Source organism: Sus scrofa, chromosome 1 (genome assembly GCF_000003025.6).
Source record: "Sus scrofa isolate TJ Tabasco breed Duroc chromosome 1, Sscrofa11.1, whole genome shotgun sequence".
In the NCBI taxonomy this organism is placed as follows: Eukaryota; Metazoa; Chordata; class Mammalia; order Artiodactyla; family Suidae; genus Sus; species Sus scrofa.
Genome location: NC_010443.5, coordinates 229,449,634 through 229,472,371, shown reverse-complemented (window position 1 = coordinate 229,472,371; position 22,738 = coordinate 229,449,634). Strand labels below are relative to the sequence as shown.

General features: G+C 38.3%; 1 protein-coding gene across 14 annotated transcripts in view; it reads right to left on the bottom strand.

The window, feature by feature from the left end:
• Positions 1–22,738, bottom strand: part of GCNT1 (glucosaminyl (N-acetyl) transferase 1, core 2) — a 173,815-nt gene that overhangs the window by 130,463 nt on the left and 20,614 nt on the right. For 6 of the 14 annotated variants that reach the window (XM_003480538.4, XM_021065082.1, XM_021065059.1 and 3 more), the window contains one exon: positions 1,914–6,914. The exons of the other annotated variants lie outside the window; for them this stretch is intronic. In XM_003480538.4, coding sequence (XP_003480586.1) covers positions 5,485–6,771 — 1,287 coding nt within the window. In that variant the 5' untranslated portion in view covers positions 6,772–6,914 and the 3' untranslated portion in view covers positions 1,914–5,484. Of the gene's footprint in view, positions 1–1,913; positions 6,915–22,738 lie in introns of those variants that run through there. 14 annotated transcript variants of the gene reach the window in all.

Here is a 22,738-nt window from a genome sequence, read left to right as displayed (position 1 = left end):
TAATAAAAAAATTAAAATTAAAATTAAAAAAAGTTTTTTGTTTGTTTTTTCAAAGTAAGCATTAGTTTCTTAGCTACTCTTAAAGGTAGTGGAGTCTTCCCATGAAATGCACAAAAATCTGTAGTTAAACCATCTCCTCCTGCACCCAAATTGCTCATCCAAGTGACTCCTGTGTTACCCATTTGAGTATCTTCCTGTCCTTCTCCTGCCGGGGAACATGTTTTGTGTTGGCATGCAGCTGAAAGAATCAGACCATCCTCACCTACAAAGCACTTAATATTTATCTTATTGAAGAAAACAAAGTGTCATATATTGTTAAGATCTAGAGGCAAAAGGAGCTGCTGCCAATCTGAGCAGTGAGGGATCTTGAAGCTGGGTTGACTGCACTCTTTGGGACTGGTTCAGTGATTCTTGCGGCCAGTGCTGCAAAAAGTTCTCTCCACCCAGGGTATGCAACTGGATTACTTTAGAGGGTTACCCAGAGTATAAGTCCGGGGACACACTGAAAAGCCCCCAAGCAAAACCTTAAATGCTGTGGGTAAAAGACGGATGCTCCAGAAAAGCAAGGCTCCCTCCCCCCACAACCCACCAAGTAGAGGCTGGGGGTAAGGAATCTTAATGAGACTCCCTAGGGCAAACCATATGTGGGAAAGGCGCCAAATAAATGTTTGGCGAGCAACAATTTTATAGAGCTGGAAGAAGTGTTCTCAAATACCAAGATGTGATATTTCAGGGAAATTCTGAATGCTCCTTTCTGTTCAGAATCTTGTTTTTAACATAATTGAGATCACATTATATGTAGTGTTCCAGTTGTTTACTCTATTGAACCTACAGTGATTTTTCCATGGCATTAGGTGTACTATAAAAATATTCCATGATACCCCATCACATATTTTTTTAAGTCCATAATTATTCCTTTCTCACTGGGGACTTATGTATTTTTACATTTCACCATAAATAAGGATATGACAAACACTGGATTTAAATGTGGATCCAGATCCCTGGTTAATACCCTAGGGTATTTTCCAAGAAGTGAATTACTGATGAAAGAATTTGAATGTTTTCAGACTCTTCATGTTAGGTTTTAACATTCCTGCCTGCAGTATGAACTTGGGAAAAACCAATTTTTGCATATCTGGCAATGTGCAAATTTCTAAGTAACTTGAGGATAAGATTCCTTGACTTTCAACTTGGACAATCCTATCCTCAGCACAAATGAAAATAGCTTTTCTGTCCCAATAGTTGTGTCTCATTTCCAGGTTGCATCTTGTTACATACAAAAATACTGAATCAATATTCTGATAACAAGGTCCAAAAACTTTAAGTACATACCAAATCTTCAATGAGCATGTTTATAAAGGATATGTAAAGTTCTTGAGCTTTCTAGAAAGGTCTGAGTTTAATCAATTGTGCCTCTTTGTAGAATCCATTTCATTTAAAATGGGGTTAAAGAGTACCCAGAAGAAAAAAAAAGAAAAAAAAGAAGAGCACCCAGAAGAGTTTACCAGATTAGGTGAGCAGGCACTCAACACTTGGGTGGAAGGGGGACTTCCCTTTTCCCTCAGGTGTGCCTTCTACATTCAAACAGCAGCAAGTTACAAATCCTGTTAATACTTGTGGCCACTGTCCTTCAGGAGACATGAGCTGAAGCTAGTAATGCCCAGAAAGCAATACTGGCTATTAAATTGCATTCTTCCGCCGTCCCCTGTCCAAGTCTTTTCTGCATAACCATGTTACATGCTTTGCCATTGCCATATTCTTTTTTCTGACATTTCTGCCTCAAGAATTAATCTTATGTTTGAACCACCACTCAAACAAGACACCTGTTGGTTACAACAATCACATCCAACTACTAAATTTAACACTGGGGTGCTGGTAGCTAACAAATAAGAATGGCTTTTGGAGACAAAGCATTGGTTTCTGAAGAGCTGACTTTAATGGTTTTATGACTCATTCCACATGCATTCAGTCATGCTCGTATTCAAGAGAGCACAACTACAGTAAGCACGCTTGCATTTACTCATTTCTGTTAACCATGATGAGGAACGATTTTTATTTTTTTAGGCCAAAAAAAGTCCAGTTCAATTGACTCTATAGATGAAATGAAGTAAAACATGGCTCACTCACCACCTCCAAATGACTAGAAAAGAAAATCCACTTATGTTAAGGGAGTCATACTTGTTGAATGACAAAAATACATGTTTAGAAACAATAGTGTCCCACATTTTCAAGGCTGAGTGGCTGTTTACCATGATCTGGGAGGGGCCTAAGTAACTGCCTATAAAAAAAGAATCATCTTTCTTAACTCTTGTCCTTAATAAATAATATGTGAATCCTAATCAGTACTTCACTAACTAGACTCATTCCATCACAAAATCGCAGTTTCTGCATGTTTAAGAATTTATCGGAGAAAATGATTTCTAATGATTCCCAATAAAAAACCTTAAATGACAGTAAAACAAAATTAGTGTTTAATAACTGACATACAGGAAGCAATTTAAATAATTTATCTTTTCCGAAGAACTTCTGACATTTTTTTTTCTTTTTGAGGCCACACCTGTGGCATATGGAAACTTCCCAGCTAGGGGTGGAAAGTGAGCTGCAGCTGCCAGCCTACACCACAGCAATGCTGGCTCTGAACCACATCTGCAACCTATGCCACAGCTCAGAGCAATGCCAGATCCTTAACCTACTGAGGGAGGCCATGGTTGGAACCTACATCCTCACAGACACTATGTCAGGTTCTTAACCCACTGAGCCAAAATAGATATTGCAGAACTTATATTTTTGCTTTTCCTGAATGTTATATGGTTTTCCTTTAGAAACTAACTTCTTGTTTCTTCAAATTGCTTGTCCAACAAGTGTGATTTCATTTATTTTAAGTTATGTTGAAAAAATAAAATTAAGAGTCCTAATGGCTACATAATGCCTGTAACAGCTATTAGCAATAGGGTAACATTTCAAGACATTTCAACAAGTGCCATTCTAGAAAGATGAGGTGCCACAGCTACATAAAAGATGCTGAGTCCAGTTGTAGCATGGGGTTTGAGGAAATGGATTCTAAAATCTTATTTTTAGGAGTTCCCCCCACTTTGGCACAGTGGGTTAATGATCCAGCTTGTCTCTGTACAGGCAGTTGTGACACAGGCCTGGAAACTTCCATGTGCCACAGGTACAGCCAAAAAAGAAAGAAAAAGTTATATGGTGTTCACTGTACTATTAACTTTCCTGTAAATGTGCAAATATTCAACATAAAAAATGAAACAATGTTTATAATATTTAAGACACCATGAATGAAGTGGAAAACACGCACACACACACGCACATACGACACAGACCCAGAGTATGTCATTGAAAATTACTGGATTTAGAGTTTAAGGGAAAAAAAAAAAAAAAGCCTAACTTACAGGTAAAATCTCTCTTCTAAAATAGAGCAGGGGAAGGAGTTCCCTTGTGGCTCAGTGGGTTAAAGAGCTGGCATTACCACTGGAGCAGCTGGGGTTGCTACTGTGGCACAGGTTTAGTCCTGGGCCTGGGAACTTCTACATGCCACAGATGCAGCTGAAATAATAAAAAATTTAAATTTAAAAAATAGAGCAGAGGAAAATATGTGACAAGTATTAAAAGAACAAATTGGCTTAGAAGCCAACAGAAACTAAACATTATGCATATAATACTCTCGCTGACATTCTCTCTTGAATTTTCAAAGCAAGTATGTTTTTCTTGGTCCAACATTGGCTGCCATGTTAAATCATGCAAACCATAGCAAGCCACTGATTGCACGTTTACAAATTACAAAGTTTCCAAAAACGTGAAATTGTCAATCAGGAGTGCCAGTATACCAAACATCTCCATAAAATAAAAACATCTCCAAACTCTGATGAATAAAAAATGTTTTCTCAGTTGAACACCTGAAAACTGGCTAATCTTATGAATTTACTGTATAACATTTAAGTTGACTAAGTTTTAAGAATAAAATACATGGATTTGATTCCTATTCAAAGTCTCAGCTAAATGATAAAGCTTCCCCTTTCCTATTAGATCTTTGGCTGAATGGTATCAGTTTAGCAAAAAAGAAAGTTGAGGCTTTTTTTTTTTTTAATCTTCATTTACTTTGAGATATGAAACAGCACAACTGCAACCTCAAATCATCTGTCTTTTGGTGAAAAGTAGAGTAAAAACCACATACTGAGAATGGTATCAATATTGAACCAATCTACTCCAAACCTAATGTTCCCTTTAGGATTCCCAGGCACAATTTTCCCCTCCTAGTAAGTTCTGTGGTTTTCAACACTCATCAGAGGCTTCAGAAATTGCCCACCTATGACTCCTCCTCCCCTCTGCCATACCTACACTTCACCACATCTTAGTTCTCCAGACTAATTACTGCCAATCGGATCACATTAAAAGAATCGAGGCTGTAATACTATGAACATGGGGCAACATGAAAACAAGTTTATATACAGCTTGGAGCAGGGTCTGGGGAGACGAGGAGGAGGGAGACAAATATTTGAAAAACTTGAAGGTTACTCTGCAGATACTCTAATAAACAAAGATACCTTAACTTTTTTTTTTTTTTTTTTTTTTGTCTTTTTGCCATTTCTTGGGCCGCTTCCCATGGCATATGGAGGTTCCCAGGCTAGGGGTCGAATCGGAGCTGTAGCCGACGGCCTATGCTAGAGCCACAGCAACGCAGGATCCGAGCCACGTCTGCGACCTACGCCACAGCTCACGGCAACGCCGGATGGTTAACCCACTGAACAAGGGCAGGGATCGAACCCGCAACCTCATGGTTCCTAGTAGGATTCGTTAACCACTGAACCACAACGGGAACTCCACCTTAACTTTTTAAATAACCTAAGATGATTTAGATGACTCGTAGAATCAACTAAACTAGGAACTGTCTCTCTTTTTTGCTTTTAAAAATACACATACATTGTTAAAAGCAAAAATGAGAAATACATTCAATCAAGCCCATTTTTTCAAGTTCCCTGAGATAGCATATACAGATACAGGACACAGAGCAATGTTACAGCAGAAAGTACATCACTTACAAAGATCATTTAAAGTCAAACTTCTCTTTCAACAGACACAACCTACAAGATAAATTACATCCTTACTATTGGTTGTTGGTAAAAATTTATTAAAATCTGGAAAACCACAATATTGAAAGCTCTCCAAGTAATTTTGGCACAGGTCAAATCTTAGGGTTTTGTTAAGTCCCTGAGCGCTTTTAACAAGCTAGAGGGCATTTAGCCTCTTCTCCAGCCACTTGGGGCACCTCTCCCCACAATGCCTTGCAACCTGCCCTGGGCATTCATTAGTTCTAAGTCAAGGCTTAGGGCTACTACCTTTCTAACACACCGTGCTCTGCAGAAACTCTATAGCTTCCCTAGCATGGAGAGCTTGATTCTGTAGGCAAAGGAATCAAATGTGGTACATCTCATGCAGCCTGGTTATTTCTAAAATCACATACAACAACGGTCAGTGTTTTAACGCCTCCAGTGCTTTATGTCTCAGATGCTCGTCCAAACACTGGATGGCGAAGAGGTCGATGTCTGTGTCGAACTTGTTGGCAAACAAGTGATGTGTGCGCAGCAGCCAGTTCAAGTCACCGGCTCCGAAAACGCACACAGAGCGCACGTGGATGCCGCTGCACGGTGGGTAGGGGGCGCCCTTGGAAACGTCGCCTTCAAAGTACTGCCACTTGACAAACCTTGCAATCGAATGCATGTCAGACATGTCGTACTTGTGGCTTAAGGACAGTGAGCCTGGGACTTCTGGGATCCTTTGAATAGTGGCCCAGAGATACTCATCTGGGCTGTATGTGTCTTTTGCCCACTCCATAAACTTCTGGATTTTTTCATTCTCCAGCACATACTCCACATAACTCCTACTGACCACGAAATAGGCACTGCCTGAAAACAAAGGGGTCTCAAGAGGAGGATGTGTTTTGTCGGTCCCCATGTTTGTCAGCTTTCCATTCACAACTGTGTAATGTTTTTTCCACCGTTCTTTTTTGTTGGATGGCATTCTTTCAGTTTCAAGGTTGCTCCCACCCTTTAGCAGCTTGAGCATCCTGACAATTTCCAGGTTGGTTTTAATAGGGAAATCCATACCGCAGAGATTTATCAAGTACTTCCAGTCTGCATTCATCTGGTAGAGGTCCTGCATGCAGTTGAGGTCAGCCTGAACCCGGCTCCATGATGCATACACCACACTCTCCAGTTGACTGGCCACAAAGACATTACTGAAGCAGGATGCAATACCAATCACTGCGGCCAGAAAGGATTCCTCTGATTTTTTGTCCACGTGAATGCAATAGAAATTCTGAGGCATATAGATGGCCCTCAGGAGTCTGTCAAGCATTTCAATTTTGTGATGAACCACTATAGAATATGCTATTGGAAATTCTGCCTCTTCTTTACTAAGCGGTTCTGTAATATATTTGCGCTTCTTGATGAAAGAAGGGCAATCAGCAGTCATGTTTATGTAGTCATAGGCTGTCCATCGAGGGCGCTCTCTAAATTTCACTGTTAGTATCTCAAGCTTTACCTTTTGGATTTCATCTACATCACCCTGTAGAACTTTGGTGCAATTAATACTACTACTAGGATTCTCTTCAACCAGCTCCAAATGTCCAATATTTACAAATTCAGGCTTTTGATGAATTTTCAAAACAGAGAAGGTGACTAGGGAAAAAATAAAAAATAAGAAGTAGTATTTAGTGGGATAAGAAAAAAGTCTCCTCTTCCAGAACTTCCTCAGCATTGCAACATCAATCAGGGATTTGGCTTTATCAAGGGCTGTCTTCCAGGCTTCAAGAAGTAATGATTTCCCCTCTGTCGTGGCCTGGAGATTTGTCAGTTTGCATTTATTGGAAGTGTAAAGACATCTTGAGATGGAGAATAGCACTAAAAGAAAAATAGAAAGGATACATATATATAAATACAGTCTTTCACGTCATCTTCTCAGGTTCAAAAACTGTCCTCTTTGCTATAACGGAAGACTTCAAGGCAAAAAAAAAAAAAAAAAAAAAAAAAAAAAGGTGTGTCAATCAAAGGAAAGGAAGCAGTGTTAGAGGAAAGCCATAGTCTCCAGTATTAATGTCAGATTGTTTAATGTAAGGATGTGCTAGAATATCCTACAGTCAACATTTTACCTGTCAGGTATAGTGAGGTGCCAAACACAGCTGAAGACCTAGGCTATCATTATTGAATTTTCCATAGCTAGTGAGACTTTGATTGTATGCCAGTGCTAATTAACGCTCCTTGCCTTGAAATCATTACTAAGCTGGGTTCCTTCTAACACATCCATTAATGTCCACCAGTTCACGTCAGCAGCCCCAAATATTTGAAGAAATCAGATCCATTCTGCTCTTCGCCAATTTAGGATTGGGGGTGCACTTAAGGAGACCTTCATAAATAGCTGTGGCTTCTAAGAATCTCTGAAGGAAGAGCAGGTCAACTGGATTTTCAAACTGAACCATGAAGGCTCAGGTGATAACAGGTCAGATTTGGGACTGTTTTGGGTTGACCTCACTTTGTTCAGTTCCATACTGGGCACCACAGGAAGAGAAGATATACACAATCCAAAATACAGAGACAGCTTTGCATTTCCTGCATTGGTATATAACAGGTTATAATAATTAGGCTTTGCTGCAAGACAGCACTGGTATACAAATGGTAATTTATGAAAGACCCTTTGTTTATATTCAAATTTCAGGAACCTAAGACACACTTATTATGTAAAATGTTTCCAAATACGCAAATAATGTTTTGTTTTCAAAAGTCAATTTTATTACTTGGCAATTGGTTCTAACAAAGAAAGTCATTTACCATCAATTGTTTCAAAATCAGATTTATAGAGATTTGAAAAGCTTTTAACACCAGAATTAACACTAGAGATTTTAAATATTTAATTAGCAAGTACATTGTGAATACTAATAACACAAATAAAAATAAATAAATGACCATCAGTACTATAGATTAATGTTACAGAAAATAAGATTTTTTACCATTTAAAAATCAAGAAAAGTCTGGGTCGTTTAATTATCTGGTTCTAGGTAACATTCTGTGCCTTTGTAGAGTGCTTCTCATGTAGTCAGGTTTTGTAAATGTACCCGACATCCAGCAATGCTGTTATGTCCCAGGAGTCTTTTTTTTTTTTTTAAAAGTGCAACAAAAAGAAAATTGTGTGAAGGGATCTATATGCTCACCTAAGTATACACACACACTCAGAAGCATATTTGCAAACTAAATTCACATGTTCACTTTTTTCTTTAAAAATGATGGCTGGTCATATTTTTTTTTTCCTCAAAATGATGGCTGGTTTATTTCTCTCTTCTCTCCAGTCTTTTGTTTGTTTGTTATTCTATATTTGTGTACTGCTAAAGTTTGAAGACATCCTGCAACTTAGGTTGAACTTTTTCTAAAGAAAACTCTTAGTTCAACTTAGGTTAAACTTTTTCAAAGAAAACTTTGAAAACTCTTTCAAAGAAAACTCTTCCTGGTGGCTCAGAGGTTAAGAATCCAGAGTTGTAACTGCTGTGGCTCTGGTTACTGCTGTGGTGTGGATTTGATCCCTGGCTTGTGAAAATTCCTCATGCTGCGGGTGTGGCAAAAAAGAAAAGAAAAGAAAATCAAAAGTGTTTTCCAAAGTGTATACCAAGGAACAGTTTAATGATCCTACAATAAGTGGAAAATCCAACAGGCCCTATACTGCTGTGAAGATTCCTAATGCTCACTAGCCAATTAAAGACAATCGTGCAATTGAATTAGCTGCTATTCATCTTCTTCCAGCTATCTTGTCTACCACCTCACTCCAAACCTCTACTGGGAAGCAACCATTGGAAGATTCTGCTAAAATACTCAAGCATTTTAACCATTAAAACATCAGATCCCTGGAGTTACCATTGTGCCGCAGCAGAAACTAATCTGACCAGAATCCATGAGGATGCAGGTTTGATCCCTGGCCTCACTCAGTGGGTCGGGATCTGGAGATGCCGTGAGCTATGGTGTAGGTCACAGATGCAGCTCAGATCCCAAGTTGCTGTGGCTGTGGCACAGTCTGGAAGCTCTAGCTCCTATGCGACCCCTAGTCTGGGAACTTCTGTACCTACCAGTGCAGCCCTAAAAAAAAAAACAAAACCAAAATAAACAAAAAAACTTATCAGATCATTATGAAACATTATGCCCTTAAGAAATTTCTGCTTAAGGCATTTAAACAAATCTCTGTCTAAACTGCTAATCAACTTCTAGGCTAACTGAACAGAGACTTAACAGTTGCCTCATGCAACAAAGAATACAGAGTTAGAAAATTAACCCAGGCAGGTCACTAAACAAGTAACAACAACAACAAACTCTGGGCACAGCAGAGGCAGAGTTACGATTTCTAGAGTTGATACATTATTAATTGTTCACTTTCAAGAAAAAAATTACAAGGCATGTAAAGAAACAGAAAGTCTGGCCCATACACAGGAAAAGGGCCGTCAATAAAAACTGTCCTGAAGAAGCCCAAGTGTTGGACTTAACAACACATAGACTTTCAGTCAGCTATTATAGATATGTTCAAAGAACTAAAGAACTAGGAGTTCCTACTGTGGCTCAGCGAGTTAAGGACCTGACATCTCTGTGAGGTTGTGGGTTCTATCCCTGGCCTCACTCAGAGAGTTAAGGATCCAGTATTGCTGCAAGCTGTGGCACAGGCCACAGATGCATCTCAGATCCAGATCTGGTGTTGCTGTGATTGTGGTATAGGCCTCAAGGCAGCTCCAATTCAACCCCTAACCCAGGAACTTCCATATGCAGTAGGTGCAGCCATAAAAAAGAGAAAATACAAAAAAAAAAAAAAAAAAAAAAAAAGAAGAACCTAAGGACTAAATGAAACTATGAGAATGATATTTAACCAAATTGATAATTTCAATAAAGAAACCAATTATTTTCAAAAAATAAATCAAACTGATTGTATTGAAATCGAATTGAAAAACTGACTAGAGGTGCTCAAAAGCAGGTATGAACGAAAAAAAAAAAAAAAATGAGTGGAACTGAGGACAGGTCAAATGAGAGGATCCAGACTGAGGTACAACAGGGAAAAAGATTTAAGAAAGATGAACAGAGCTTCAGAGACCTGTGGGAAACTATTAAGCATAACAACAAATGCATGACGAGGGTGTCTACAATGAAGGCTGGGGGGAGTATGAGAGGGGAATAAGGGAGTTGTGCATTTGTGAGCATGGGAGGATTGGAGAAAAAATCTTAACAATGGCAGAAAGCTTCCCAAATTTTACTTTGTTTTATGGAAGTATACTTGATTTACAATATTACTTTTGGGTGTACAACATAGTGATTCCATGTTTTTATAAATTATACTCAAAGTAATTATGGCTATATTTCCCTGTGCTATAATATATCCATGTTGCTTATTTTTATATTTAGTAGTTAACAACTCTTGCTCCCTTACCCCTATTTTGTCTCTCCTTCCCTGCTCTCTCCCCACTAGTAACCACCAGTATGTTCTGTTTTGTTACATAGATTCATTTGATTTTCTAGATCAGCATATAACTGATAACAGAGTATTTGTCTTTCTCTGACTTACTTCATCAAGCAGAATACTCTCTGGGTCCATCCACATTGTTGCAAATGGCAGACTTTCATTATTTTTTTATGGCTAAGTAATATTTCTCTGTGTGTGTTGTGTGTGATTATGTGTAATATCTTCTTTATCCATTCATCTGTTGATGGATAATTTAAGTTGCTTCCATATCTTGGTTATTGTAAATAATGCTTCATGAACACTGGGTGCACGTATCATTTCGAATTAGCATTTTTGTTTTCTTCTGAGATACGCTCAGCAGTGGAACAGCTAGATCATACAGTAGTTCTATTTTTAGTTTTTGAAGAAACTCCATGAATGTTTTCCACAGTGGCTGCACCAACAGTGTATGAGAGATCCTTTTCTCCACATCCTCATCAACAGTTGTTATTTGCTGACTTTTTGATGACAGCCATTTTGACATATTTGAGGTGATATGTCAATGTGGTTTTGATCTGTGATTCTCTGATGGTTAGAGATGTTAAGCATTTTTTCATATGGCACCTGGCCATTTATATATCTTTAGGAAAGTGTCTACTCGTGTCTTCTGCCCATTTTTTGATTGTTTTTTTATATTGAGTAAAATAAGCTGTTACATATTTTAGATAATAACCTTTATTGGTTATATCATTTGTGAATATTTTCTCCATTCAGTAGGTTATCTTTTTGTTTTGTCCAATGCTTTCCTTTGCTGTGGAAAGAGCTTTTAAGTTTAATTAGGTCTGATTATTTATTTTTGCTTTTATTTCTTTTGCCTTAAGAGACAGTGCCAAAAAAAAAATACTACTATGATTTATGTCAAAGAGGGTTCTGCCTATCTTCTCTTCCAGGAGTTTTATGGTTTCAGGCCTTCTATTTAGGCCTTTAAACTACTTTATTTTTGTATATGGTATAAAGAAATATTCTAGTAGCTGTCCAGTTTTCCCAACACCACTTATTGAAGAGATTGTCTTTTTTCCATTGTATATTCTTCCCTCCTCTGTTATAGGTGAAATGACCACAAGTGTGTGGGCTTAAATTTCTGGGCTTTCTATTCTGTTCCATTGATCTATGTGTCTGTTTTTGTGCCTATACCATGCTTCTTTGATTACCATAGCTTTACAATATATTCTGAGTTCAGGGAGCATATCTCCATTAAAAAATTGAAAAATGATTGAAACTTCCCAAATTTGACTTTAAAAAATGAATCTGCACATTCAAGAGGCTCAGTGAGCTCCAAGTATACAAAATAGGACCATCAATTTGGCAGACAATTTGGCAGTTTCTTAAAAGCTAAACATAGGCTAACCAATCACCCTAGCAATCACACTCCTAGCCATTTACCCAAATTGAACATGTACATGCACATAAAAACAGGCATGTGAATGTTTATAGTGGTTTTATTCATAACTGTCAAAAACAAGAATCAAACAATACAATCAACAAGTGAATTGATAAGCAAATCGTGTACATCCATAAAATAGACTATTATTCAGTGATTAAAAAAAAATGAGCTACCAAGTCATGAAAGACATAGACATTTAAATGCATACTGCTAAGTAAAAGAAGTCTATCTGAAAAGGCTATATACTATATGAGTTCCACCATATTAAATATCCTGGAAAAGTAAAAACTATAGAAACAATAAAAGAGCAGGGTTTGCTAGGGGTCTGGAGGAAGGAACAGATGGTGGTTAAAGGATATTATGCATTTGTCAAAATGCAGAGAACTGTACAACACAAAGACTGGCCCCTCTTAATTACAATTAATTAATAATGTATCAATAGTGTTTTTAATCAACTATAACATGTACCACACTTGTGCAAGACACTAATAATACGAAAAACAGTGTAAGCAGGTTTATGGGAACTCTTCTCTCTGTAATTTTTCTGTAAACTTAAAATTGCTCTAAAAATAGTCTATTAAAATTGAAAAGAATCAATCTACTCATTCAAGAAGTTCAGTGAATTCCAAGGATAATAAACTCAAAGAAATTCATATCTATATATTTCTCAGTTAAACTGTTGAAAGACAATTTGAAAATGGCAAGAGGAGTTCCAGTGGTGACCCAGTGGTAACAAACCCAACCAGTATCCATGAGGATGCAGCTTCAACACCTAGCCTCACTCAGTGGGTTAAGGATCCGGCATTGCCGAGAGCTGTAGTGTAGGTCATGGATGCAGCCTGGATCCCTCATTGCTGTGGCTGTGGTGTAGCTGGAACCTACAGCTTCAATTGATTCCCTAGCCTGTGAACTTCTATATGCTCCAAGTGTGGCCCTAAAAGAGCAAAAAAAAAAAAAAAAGGAAAAAGAAAGAAAATGGCAAGAGAAAAGTGATATATAAGGGGTCCAAAAAATTAGTTACAGCCTCAAATCAGAAACAGTGGATAACAGAAGGTCATGAAGAACATATTCAATGTACAGAAATGAAAAAGACTCAACCAAGAATCCTATAATCAGCAAAATCATCATTCAAAAACAATGAGATACTGTATGGCAGAAATTGACAACATTGTAAATCGAATATACTTTAAAAATTTTAGATTCCGTCGTGGCATGGTTAAGAATCGACTAGAACCATGAGTTGCGGTTCGTCCTGCCTTGCTCAGTGGTTAACGATCCGGTGTTGCGTGAGCTGTGTGTAGTTGCAGACGCGGCTCGATCCTGCGTTGCTGTGGTCTGGCGTAGGCCAGGCTACAGCTCCGATTCGACCCTAGCCTGGAACCTCCATATGCCGGGAGCGGCCAAGAAATAGCAACAAACAAAAAAAAAAAAAAAAAAAAAAAAATTTTTAAATGAGAAATTAAGACATTTCTAGATAAATGAGAACTGAGAATTCATCACTGGCAAGCCTGCCCCAAAGAAATACCAAATTGAATCTTTCAGGATAAAATGACAAGATGCTAGTTAGCAACTCAAATTCTCGTGAAGAAGTAAAACACAGCTATAAAAGTATTTACCCAGGAAATATTATTTTCTATGAACTAAATTTTAGGAATGAAATTAGAAACCAACAATAAAAGAAATTTTGAGAAATTGACAAATATGTGGAAATTAAACTATACACTCCTAAATAACCAAAGGGTCAAAGAAGAAATCACTAGGCAAATCAGAAAATACTTCGATAGAAATTACATGAAAATAAAAATAAACTTATAGGATGTAGCAAAAGCTGTGTTTGAGAGAAATATGTATCTGTAAACACCTACTTTTTTTTTTTTTTTTTTTGCTATTTCTTGGGCCACTCCCACGGCATATGGAGGTTTCCAGGCTAGGGGTTGAATTGGAGGCACCGGCCTATGCCAGAGCCACAGCAACGGGGGATCTGAGCCGCATCTGCAACCTACACCACAGCTCACGGCAACGCCAGATTGTTAATCCACTGAGCAAGGGCAGGAACCGAACCCGCAACCTCATGGTTCCTAGTCGGATTCGTTAACCACTGCGCCACGACGGGAACTCTAACACCTACATTTTTAAAAGATTTCAAATCAGGAGTTTCCATCATGGTGCAGCTAAACGGAACCCAACTAGGAACCATGAGGTTGCAAGGTTCGAACCCTGGCCTCCCTGCTCCCTCAGTAGTTAAGGTTCTGGTGTTGCCATGAGCTGCAGTGTGGGTCACAGACATGGCTCAGATCCTGCACTGCTGTGGCTGTGGCATACGCCGGAAGCTGTAGCTTAGATTGGGCCCCTAGCCTAGGAACCTCCATATGCTTTTTAGGATGCAGCCCTAAAAAAGCCCCCCCCAAAAAAAAAAAGATTTCAATAATCTAATATCCTACCTTAACAAGGAACAAAGAGTACAAACTAAACCCAAAGCAAACAGCAGCAGCAGCAGACGATGACGAAGAAGAAGAAATACCAGCAAATGAAATCCAGCAACATACAAAAAAGGATTTCATGCCAGGACCACATGGGTTTTAGACTAGGAATGCAAAATTGGTTATCATATAAAAGTCAATGTAATACATCCTATGAATTAAGGATCTGGCATGTTACTGCAGCGGCCCAGGTCACTAGTGTGGCACAGGTTCAACCCCTGAGCTGGGGGGCTTCCACAAGCTGCAGGTGCAGAAGAAAAAAAAAAAAAAATAGAATAAATGTCAAATACTCCACGATCATCACAATAGATACAGAAAAAAGCACTTTACAAAATCTAACACCATTTCATGATAAAATAAACTAGGAGTAATAAGGAATTTCCTCAACCTGATAAAGCCGTCTATGAAAAATGCACAGCTAACATCACACCTTAACGGTAAAAGACTATATTCTTCTCCCTATGATCAGGAATAAGATATCCACTCTTATTACTTCTATTACACTGTACTGGAGGATCTAGGCAAGGCAATTAGGTGAAAAAAAGAAAAGCTATAAAGTTTGAAATGAAAGAAGTAAAACTATCTCTGCTTATAGGTGATAAAGTCTTTATAGAAAATCGTATGGGATTCACACACATACACAATTTAGAATAAATGAATTTAACAAGTGCAAGATGTAAGATCACTATACAAAAACACCTGTATTTCCATATAACAATAAACAATCCAAAACTAAAATGAAGGAAATAATTCAATTTATAATAGCATCAAAAAGAATAAAATAACTCAAACAACTCAACCAAAAAAAGTACAAAACCTGACTGTTGGAGTTCCTGTCATGGCGCAGTGGAACCAAATCCAACTAGGAACCATGAGGTTGTGGGTTCAATCCCTGACCTTGCTCAGTGGATTAAGGTTTGGTGTTGCCATGAGCTGCAGTATAGGTTGCAGATGATGTTTGGATCTGGCGTTGCTGTGCTGCGGCGTAGGCTGGTGGTTACAACTCTGATTTGACCCCTAGCCTGGGATCCTCCATGTGCGCAAGTGTGGCCCTAAAAAGACCAAAAAAAAAAAAAAAAAAAACCCTGACTGTTGAAAACTACAATTCATTGAAAAAAAATTTAAGATAATAAATGGAAAGACATTCTATGTTCATAAATTGAATTAACATCGTACAGATGACAATACATCTAATAATTAAGCAATAAATTTCCTATCAAATTTTAATTGTCTTTTTTAGCAAAAATTGACAATTCATCCTCAAATTCATGTGGAAATATAGCGGATCCATAAGAGCCAAAACAATCTTGAAAAAGAACAAAGCCAATGAGGAGTTTATTTACTAGGGAATCCAACCAGGACATGATAAAAAGAATCATGCTGCTTATTTATATCAGGCATTCTCCCAAACATTCAAAGGAGACAGACTACGCACAGGAAAAAGAACACTGATAATAATATTCTTAGAGAAATAAGAAAAGATATTGCACTCAATTAATATTACGTGAGGCAATTACATTGTTTGAAAACTGGCAAAATAATACTACCATTCCACAGGTTCTTCTGAAAGCTGATCTTATCACTCCCCAATCAAGAAGTAGTCAGTGTCCTTCCCTTGAATTAGGACAATCTTACATTTACACTGACCAGTGGAGTTTGGCAGAAGTAACACTATGTGACCACTAAGGCCAGTCATATAAAACAATGTAGTTTCTCTCTGGTTGTATTGGAAAATTTGCTCTCCAGAAGCTCCTTTTCAGAGAAAGGTCCCTTCTCATGCTGTAAGAAGTCACACAGAGAGGCCACACATAGGTACCCATGTCAACAGTTCCAGCCAAACCCAGTTTTCAATTCATCCCAGTCCACAAGCCAGCCATGTAGGTGAGGAAGCCACTGGATGACTCCAGCCCTTGGTCACTCAAGTATTAACGGAATTCCTGACTCACAGAAGGTATGAGCAAAAAATAAGATGGCAATGTTTTATGTTACCATGGGTGGCTTGCCTCAGTTATGACTGGAACAAACAAGAAATCACATAAATAGAACACTAGGCAAATTAAAAAGCTCTTTTAAGAATTAATGACACAACAGCAAAAACTGAAACACTCAATAGAAGCATTGGAAAATAAAGTTGAGAAAAACTCTCAGGGAGTTGAGCAAATAGGCAAATCAACTGATGGAAATTGAAAGAAAAAAATACAGTAATTCAGAGAACCAGACCAGGAGATTCACCATCTGAACTGGACCTCCAGAAAAAGAAAACAAAAAAATAGAAGTCATCAATTAAATAATTCAAGACTATATCTCAAAATAAAGGAGTGATTTCCAGATTGAAAGACCCTTGGAATACCAGCACAATGGGTGAAAACAGAGCCACACCAAGACATTCTTATTAATTATGAAATGTCAGAACATGGGAAAAAGAGTATCACATAGATCTCTAGAGAGGAAGACAATAAACCACATGAAAAAGATTCAGAAGCAGAATGTCTTAATACTCCTAAAAACCAACCAAAGAAGCCCGATGATAATGGATCAATGCCTCCAAAGTGCTAAAGAAAATTCAATTCCAGATGAGAATTTTTTTTTTTTTTAATCTTTTTGCCTTTTCTAGGGCCACTCCTACGGCATATGGAGGTTCCCAGGCTATGCGTCTAATCAGAGCTGTAGCCACGGGCCTACACCAGAGCCACAGCAACACGGGATCCAAGCCGCATCTGTGACCCACACCACAGCTCGTGGCAACGCCAGATCCTTAACCCACTGAGCATGGGCAGGGATCGAACCCGCAACCTCATGGTTCCTAGTCGCATTTATTAACCACTGCACCACGAAGGAAACTCCCAGATGAGAATTCTTAGGACCAGAAGAACTACCAAATAAATTAGGGGTAAAATAAACATATGTTTGACTTTAAGAAAGGCATGATTTCTAAACAGCTACCTTTATACATCTTTCTTCGGGAAGCTACTAGAGGCTGAGCTCCATCAAAGATACAGTATAAACCAAGAAAGAGGAAAACATTAGAAGCATAAAGGGTATCACAACACCAGATGGAAGCAAAGGAAAAACCAAGATGATAGCAAAGGAACATCCTAGGCTGTGTGTGTAGGCCAACAGACAAACACAGTAGATGGTCGAAGGCCCTGGAAGAGATGAAGATCAAGATAATGAGATAGATGGGCTAACTGATGGGAATAAGCATACTGAAAGCTGATTTAAACAACTGGCGGAGTTTGGGAGGTGAAGGAGAATCTATAATAACTACATTGAAAATAAAGCAAATGAAGGGGATTGGAGTGATAATTATTGACTCCAGAAACATCAGAGTCATGAAATGATGACAAAAGCAATCATTGTGTAGTCTATGGCTTATGTCAGGAGAGCATCAGTCTTAATAACAAGCACTGTTTTCTCACTCGAGATTCAATAAGACTGTATTAGGAGCACAGAGCAATGGGAGAGATGGGTGTTGAAAGACTGGGGTTGTATATTTGGCCCAGCATCACATAATTGGCCATGGGAAGTGTTTGGAATTACAATGTTGCTCCAAGCGAAATGACTCCTTATAATTTTATAATGCCACCAATTGCTCTTTGCCTTCAACAGCTCAAAATGGGGAGGATCTGATTGAAAAAAGTAATGTACAGATAAAGGGTACAATTTAGGGCAGGTTTATTCTCACAACGATAAATCGATGAGGAGAGGTACATAAGAGGTCCAAAACCCACCAAATACCAATCTAGATTTCAGCTTGGAATAAGAAAGAAACACTGTAAGACTTCGCGGTGTAAAAAATAAATAAATAAATAATAAAAGCACGTACAATGCATTTCAAAATTAAAATCTGAAAAAAAAAGAGTGTATATATGTATAGCTGAACCACTTTGCTGTACAGCAGAAATAACACAACACTGTGAGAGTTCTGTTGTTAAGAACCCAACATAGTGTCCGTGAGGATGCAGGTTTGATCCCTGGCCTCTTCAGTGGATTAAGAATCAGGCATTACCGCAACAACGCAAAAGAAATTCTAGGGTTACAGGAAAAAGAGATCCTAGAATATATAGGAGTCCTAGGAAAAAACCAGTCTTAAGTGACCAAGTCAAATGGCTACAGAGGACATTTAAGATAAAAGAGAGATTCTCTGCTGTAAATCTGTAAGTGAATGAATTCTAAAGGGATTTGACAACTTACAGAGTTCAGAATTGAAAAAGTAAAATGTACATAGTCAGAAATATGTACATAAACTTAAGACATTACTTCTAGGGAAAACAGAAACGTGCAATTAAAAATTATGCTACTTAGGGAGTTCCCTTTGTGGCTCAGTGGTTAACAAAACCGACTAGCATCCATGAGGACTCGGGTTCGATACTTGGCCTCACTCATGTTGGTTAGGGATCCAGCGTTGCCATGAGCTGTGGTGTGGGTTGCAGATGCAGCTTGAATCCCACACTGTTATGGCTGTGGCATAGGCCAGCGGCTACAGCTCCAATTCGACCCCTAGCCTGGGAACATCCATATGCCCCCAGTGAGGCCCTAAAACAAACAAACAAAAACTATGCTACTTAGCTCAGTTTATGCTATTAGAGCTCAGCCTATACAAGGTCATAATATAAACAGAGTCTTGGTCTAACAAAAAATATGATAAGGCTCTTCCTCATGGGCTTGGCTGTTGACATGTGAGGAGTCTAAGTGGATACACTTATTTGCCAGCAACTTGACAATTTTCTCGCTCCAAACAAACTACATAAGATGTGTTTAGTTCCATTCAAGAAAAATTCCAGACAGAGCAATCTTTAAGTGAGAGCAGCAGACAATGGCCACTTATTTCCTGATTGCAATTATTTTTCTTCTTTTTAGGGCTGCACCATAACATATGGAAGTTCCCAAGACAGGGGTCAAATTGGAATGGCAGCTGCCAGCCTATACCACAGCCACAGCAATGCCAGATGCCAGATCTGAGCCATGTCTTCGACCTACACCACAGCTCACAGCAACACTGTATCCTGAGCCAGGTCAGGGATCGAACCAACATCATCATGGATACTAACTAGTTGGGTTCTTAAACCCCTGAGTTACAAAAGAAACTCCCAAAACTATTTTCATAATAATACTACAAAAAAAAAAAAAATTACCTCAAAAAAGGAGTTCCCGTCGTGGCGCAGTGGTTAACGAATCCGACTAGGAACCATGAGCTTGCGGGTTTGGTCCCTGCCCTTGCTCAGTGGGTTAATGATCCAGCGTTGCCGTGAGCTGTGGTGTAGGTGCAGACGCAGCTCGGATCCCGCGTTGCTGTGGCTCTGGTGTAGGCGGTGGCTACAGCTCCGATTCAACCCCTAGCCTGGGAACCTCCATATGCCGCAGAAGCGGCCCAAGAAATGGCAAAAAGACAAAAAAAAAAGATAATAATAATAATAATAATAGGTTATCATCCACCTTTATTACTCCCATTTTCTTACTATTCATATACAGAGCAGTTTTCTAGAGGCTACCTAATATGTGATTTGTCATCAGAACAAGTATGAAAGCAATTATTTTTGAGTTTCTATTAAGCTGTTTTCTATTAAGCCAGCATTAAAAGAGATTTGCAAAAATATAAAATGTATTACTCTTCTCATTAACTTTTATGAAAGGGTCTTTCATTAAAAATATTATAACATGCAAAGGGCTTTTCACTGTTATTTTTACATAAATAACATTTAACTTTTTCTCAATTTTAATTTCTAATAGGTAAATGCCAATAAATGTATCACACATAAAAAGCTCTTTGTGATCTTCAATAATTTTTAAGAGTATAAAACAAGTTTTCAGAGCCATTGGTTAGGAGGATGGGAAACAGGTCTGTGACGTGAACACACAGGGGGAGGATTTGGGATAAAAGAGAATTAAATCTTTAATATTAGAAAGTCAACAAGAAGACTCAAACTGAAAAATCTAGGAACAGCATCAGCAGGCTATTAAAAGTCATAGAAATACAGGCTAAAAGAGATCTGCAAAGAGTTGAAAATGGTTACCTCTAGGGCTATATTGTCAATATGGTAGCCACTAGTCACATGCTCCTATTGACTGATTTAAATGTAGCTAGCTTAGCTGAGGAAATAAATTTAATTAATTAAAATTAAATTTTAAAACTTGAAAGAGTGTAAAGTATCTTTACATTAAATATAACTATTCTTGTGGTAAGACTCCATTGAACTTTGATGGCTATATTGTCTAAGATATTTCCATTGTATTATATAGCACAGGCGTCATTTTAATAACCTCAAACATTTTTATGCTGCATACCTATTAAAATGATAACATTTAGGATACACTAAGGTATATATAATGCCAAAATTAATTTTTTATGTCTCTTTTGCTTTGTTTTTTAACGCAGCTACTAAAACATTACATATAGCTCACATCGTATTTCTACTGGATAATGGGATTCTAAGGAACAGGAAGTTTTGGGAGCATTGAGAGAGGACTATTTTTTTAAAACTACAACTCTCTGTTGGGAGACAATTCTCCATAGATCCCTCACACTTCCGCACATCTTGCAAGTGAGGCACTAACTGCCCTTTTGTTGTTTTTGTTTGTTTGTTTGTTTTGTTTTTGTTTTTTAAATGCTATTGGCAAATCAAACAGTCTTGAAAGATTCAGTGTTTTCCTTCCCAGCAAAGGGCAAGTGTGCTTACTATAGAGATAATAAAGATAACATATCTGGGAGCTAAAGAAAGGCACATTTACTGCCCACCATAAATGTTCAGGTTCCCTAAGCTTGTGGTTCCTTTCCTGTAATGCAACCCACTGCTTGAGCAGGTATTATCTGTCTCTGCTCATATTGCCCTGGGGGAACTAGGGCTTAGGGACCTACGACAAAAATGCCAATACTCTGCTACTATTATTGCTGTAGGTAGTAAAGTGTCCTTTGTCTTTGTACAGGAGTTTTATGCCTTCTGCCAGCATCCGTGAAAACTGTGATAGACTTGTTAGCTTTCAAGAAGCGTGAAATCTAAGACCTATGATAGTTCTTGGCACTTCTGTGGAAACATGTGCTTTTTCAAACAATCTGTAATTTGTAACTCTGCTTAAACAAATGGCTACATTTCCCTAGTCTTAAAGGTAGTGATAAAATTAAGACCTATCATGATAGCTAATCAGTTTTAAACATAACTAATATAAATCAATATTCTCAAGCCTTGGTAAGCAGAACAGTTATTATTTTCTTTCCTTCCATTTTTACCTTCTTTTCACATTTCTATGAACTGTTTAAATTCCATGTCAAAGCCTATTAAACAGTTACATAAAAACTTGGAGTTCCTGTTGTGGCACAGAGAAACGAATCTGACTAGGAACCATGAGGTTGCAGATTCGATCCCTGGCCTTGCTCAGTGGGTTAAGGATCCGACATTGCCGTGAGCTGTGGTGTGAGTCACAGACACAGCTTGGATCTGGCATTGCTGTGGCTCTGGCGTAGGCCGGCAGCCGCAGCTCTAATTAGATCCCTAGCCTGGGAACCTCCGTGTGCCGTGTGTGTGGACCTAAAAAGACAAAAAAACAAAAGCAAACAAAAAACAGTTATATGAAAACTTAAAATACGTAGTAAACATGATTAGTGAAAGTCTCAATGACCTGTCCCTATTTTAATTTTATTTTATATTTTATTTTTTATTTTATTTTATATTTTATTTTTTTTGTCTTTTTAGGGCCACACCCATGGCACATGGAGGGTCCCAAGCTAGGGGTCATATTAGAGCTGTAGCCACTGGCTTACACCACAGCAACACTGGATCTAAGCTGTGTCTGCGACCTACACCACACCTCAGGGCAACACCGGATCTCCAACCCACTGAGCAAGGCCAGGGATCAAACCTGTGTCCTCATGGATGCTAGTCAGATTCCTTTCCACTGAGCCACGACAGGAACTTCTGTCCCTATCTTTAAATTAGATGCAACTAAAACTAGGCTTCATCTGTGTGATCACCTACAAAAGAAAAACCAATAAAAGGTTCTCTATGCTTGAATTAATGGCATAAAAAGTTCTACAAATTTTTTTTTTCTTCACTTTTTACAGTACTAAGGAACAAAATGTCATTTAAATAACTTGTGCATCTCATTCATGTTTAGAAATAGTATTCATTCTTTGCAAGTGCTCCTCTGAGGAACAGCCAGGGACACAGGCAGCTGACGGCCTGAAAGAGGAACTAAAACCTCCCATTTCTGCCCACAGTCTTGGTAGGACCCATGAAATACACTCCAGTCTGCACTACAGAGAAGAAAGCTCTAAATCCATCTAAAGGAAAAGAAAGGGCCTAAGAAGGCTTCCTCAATTACAGCCTACCTGAATCTTGAAAAATGG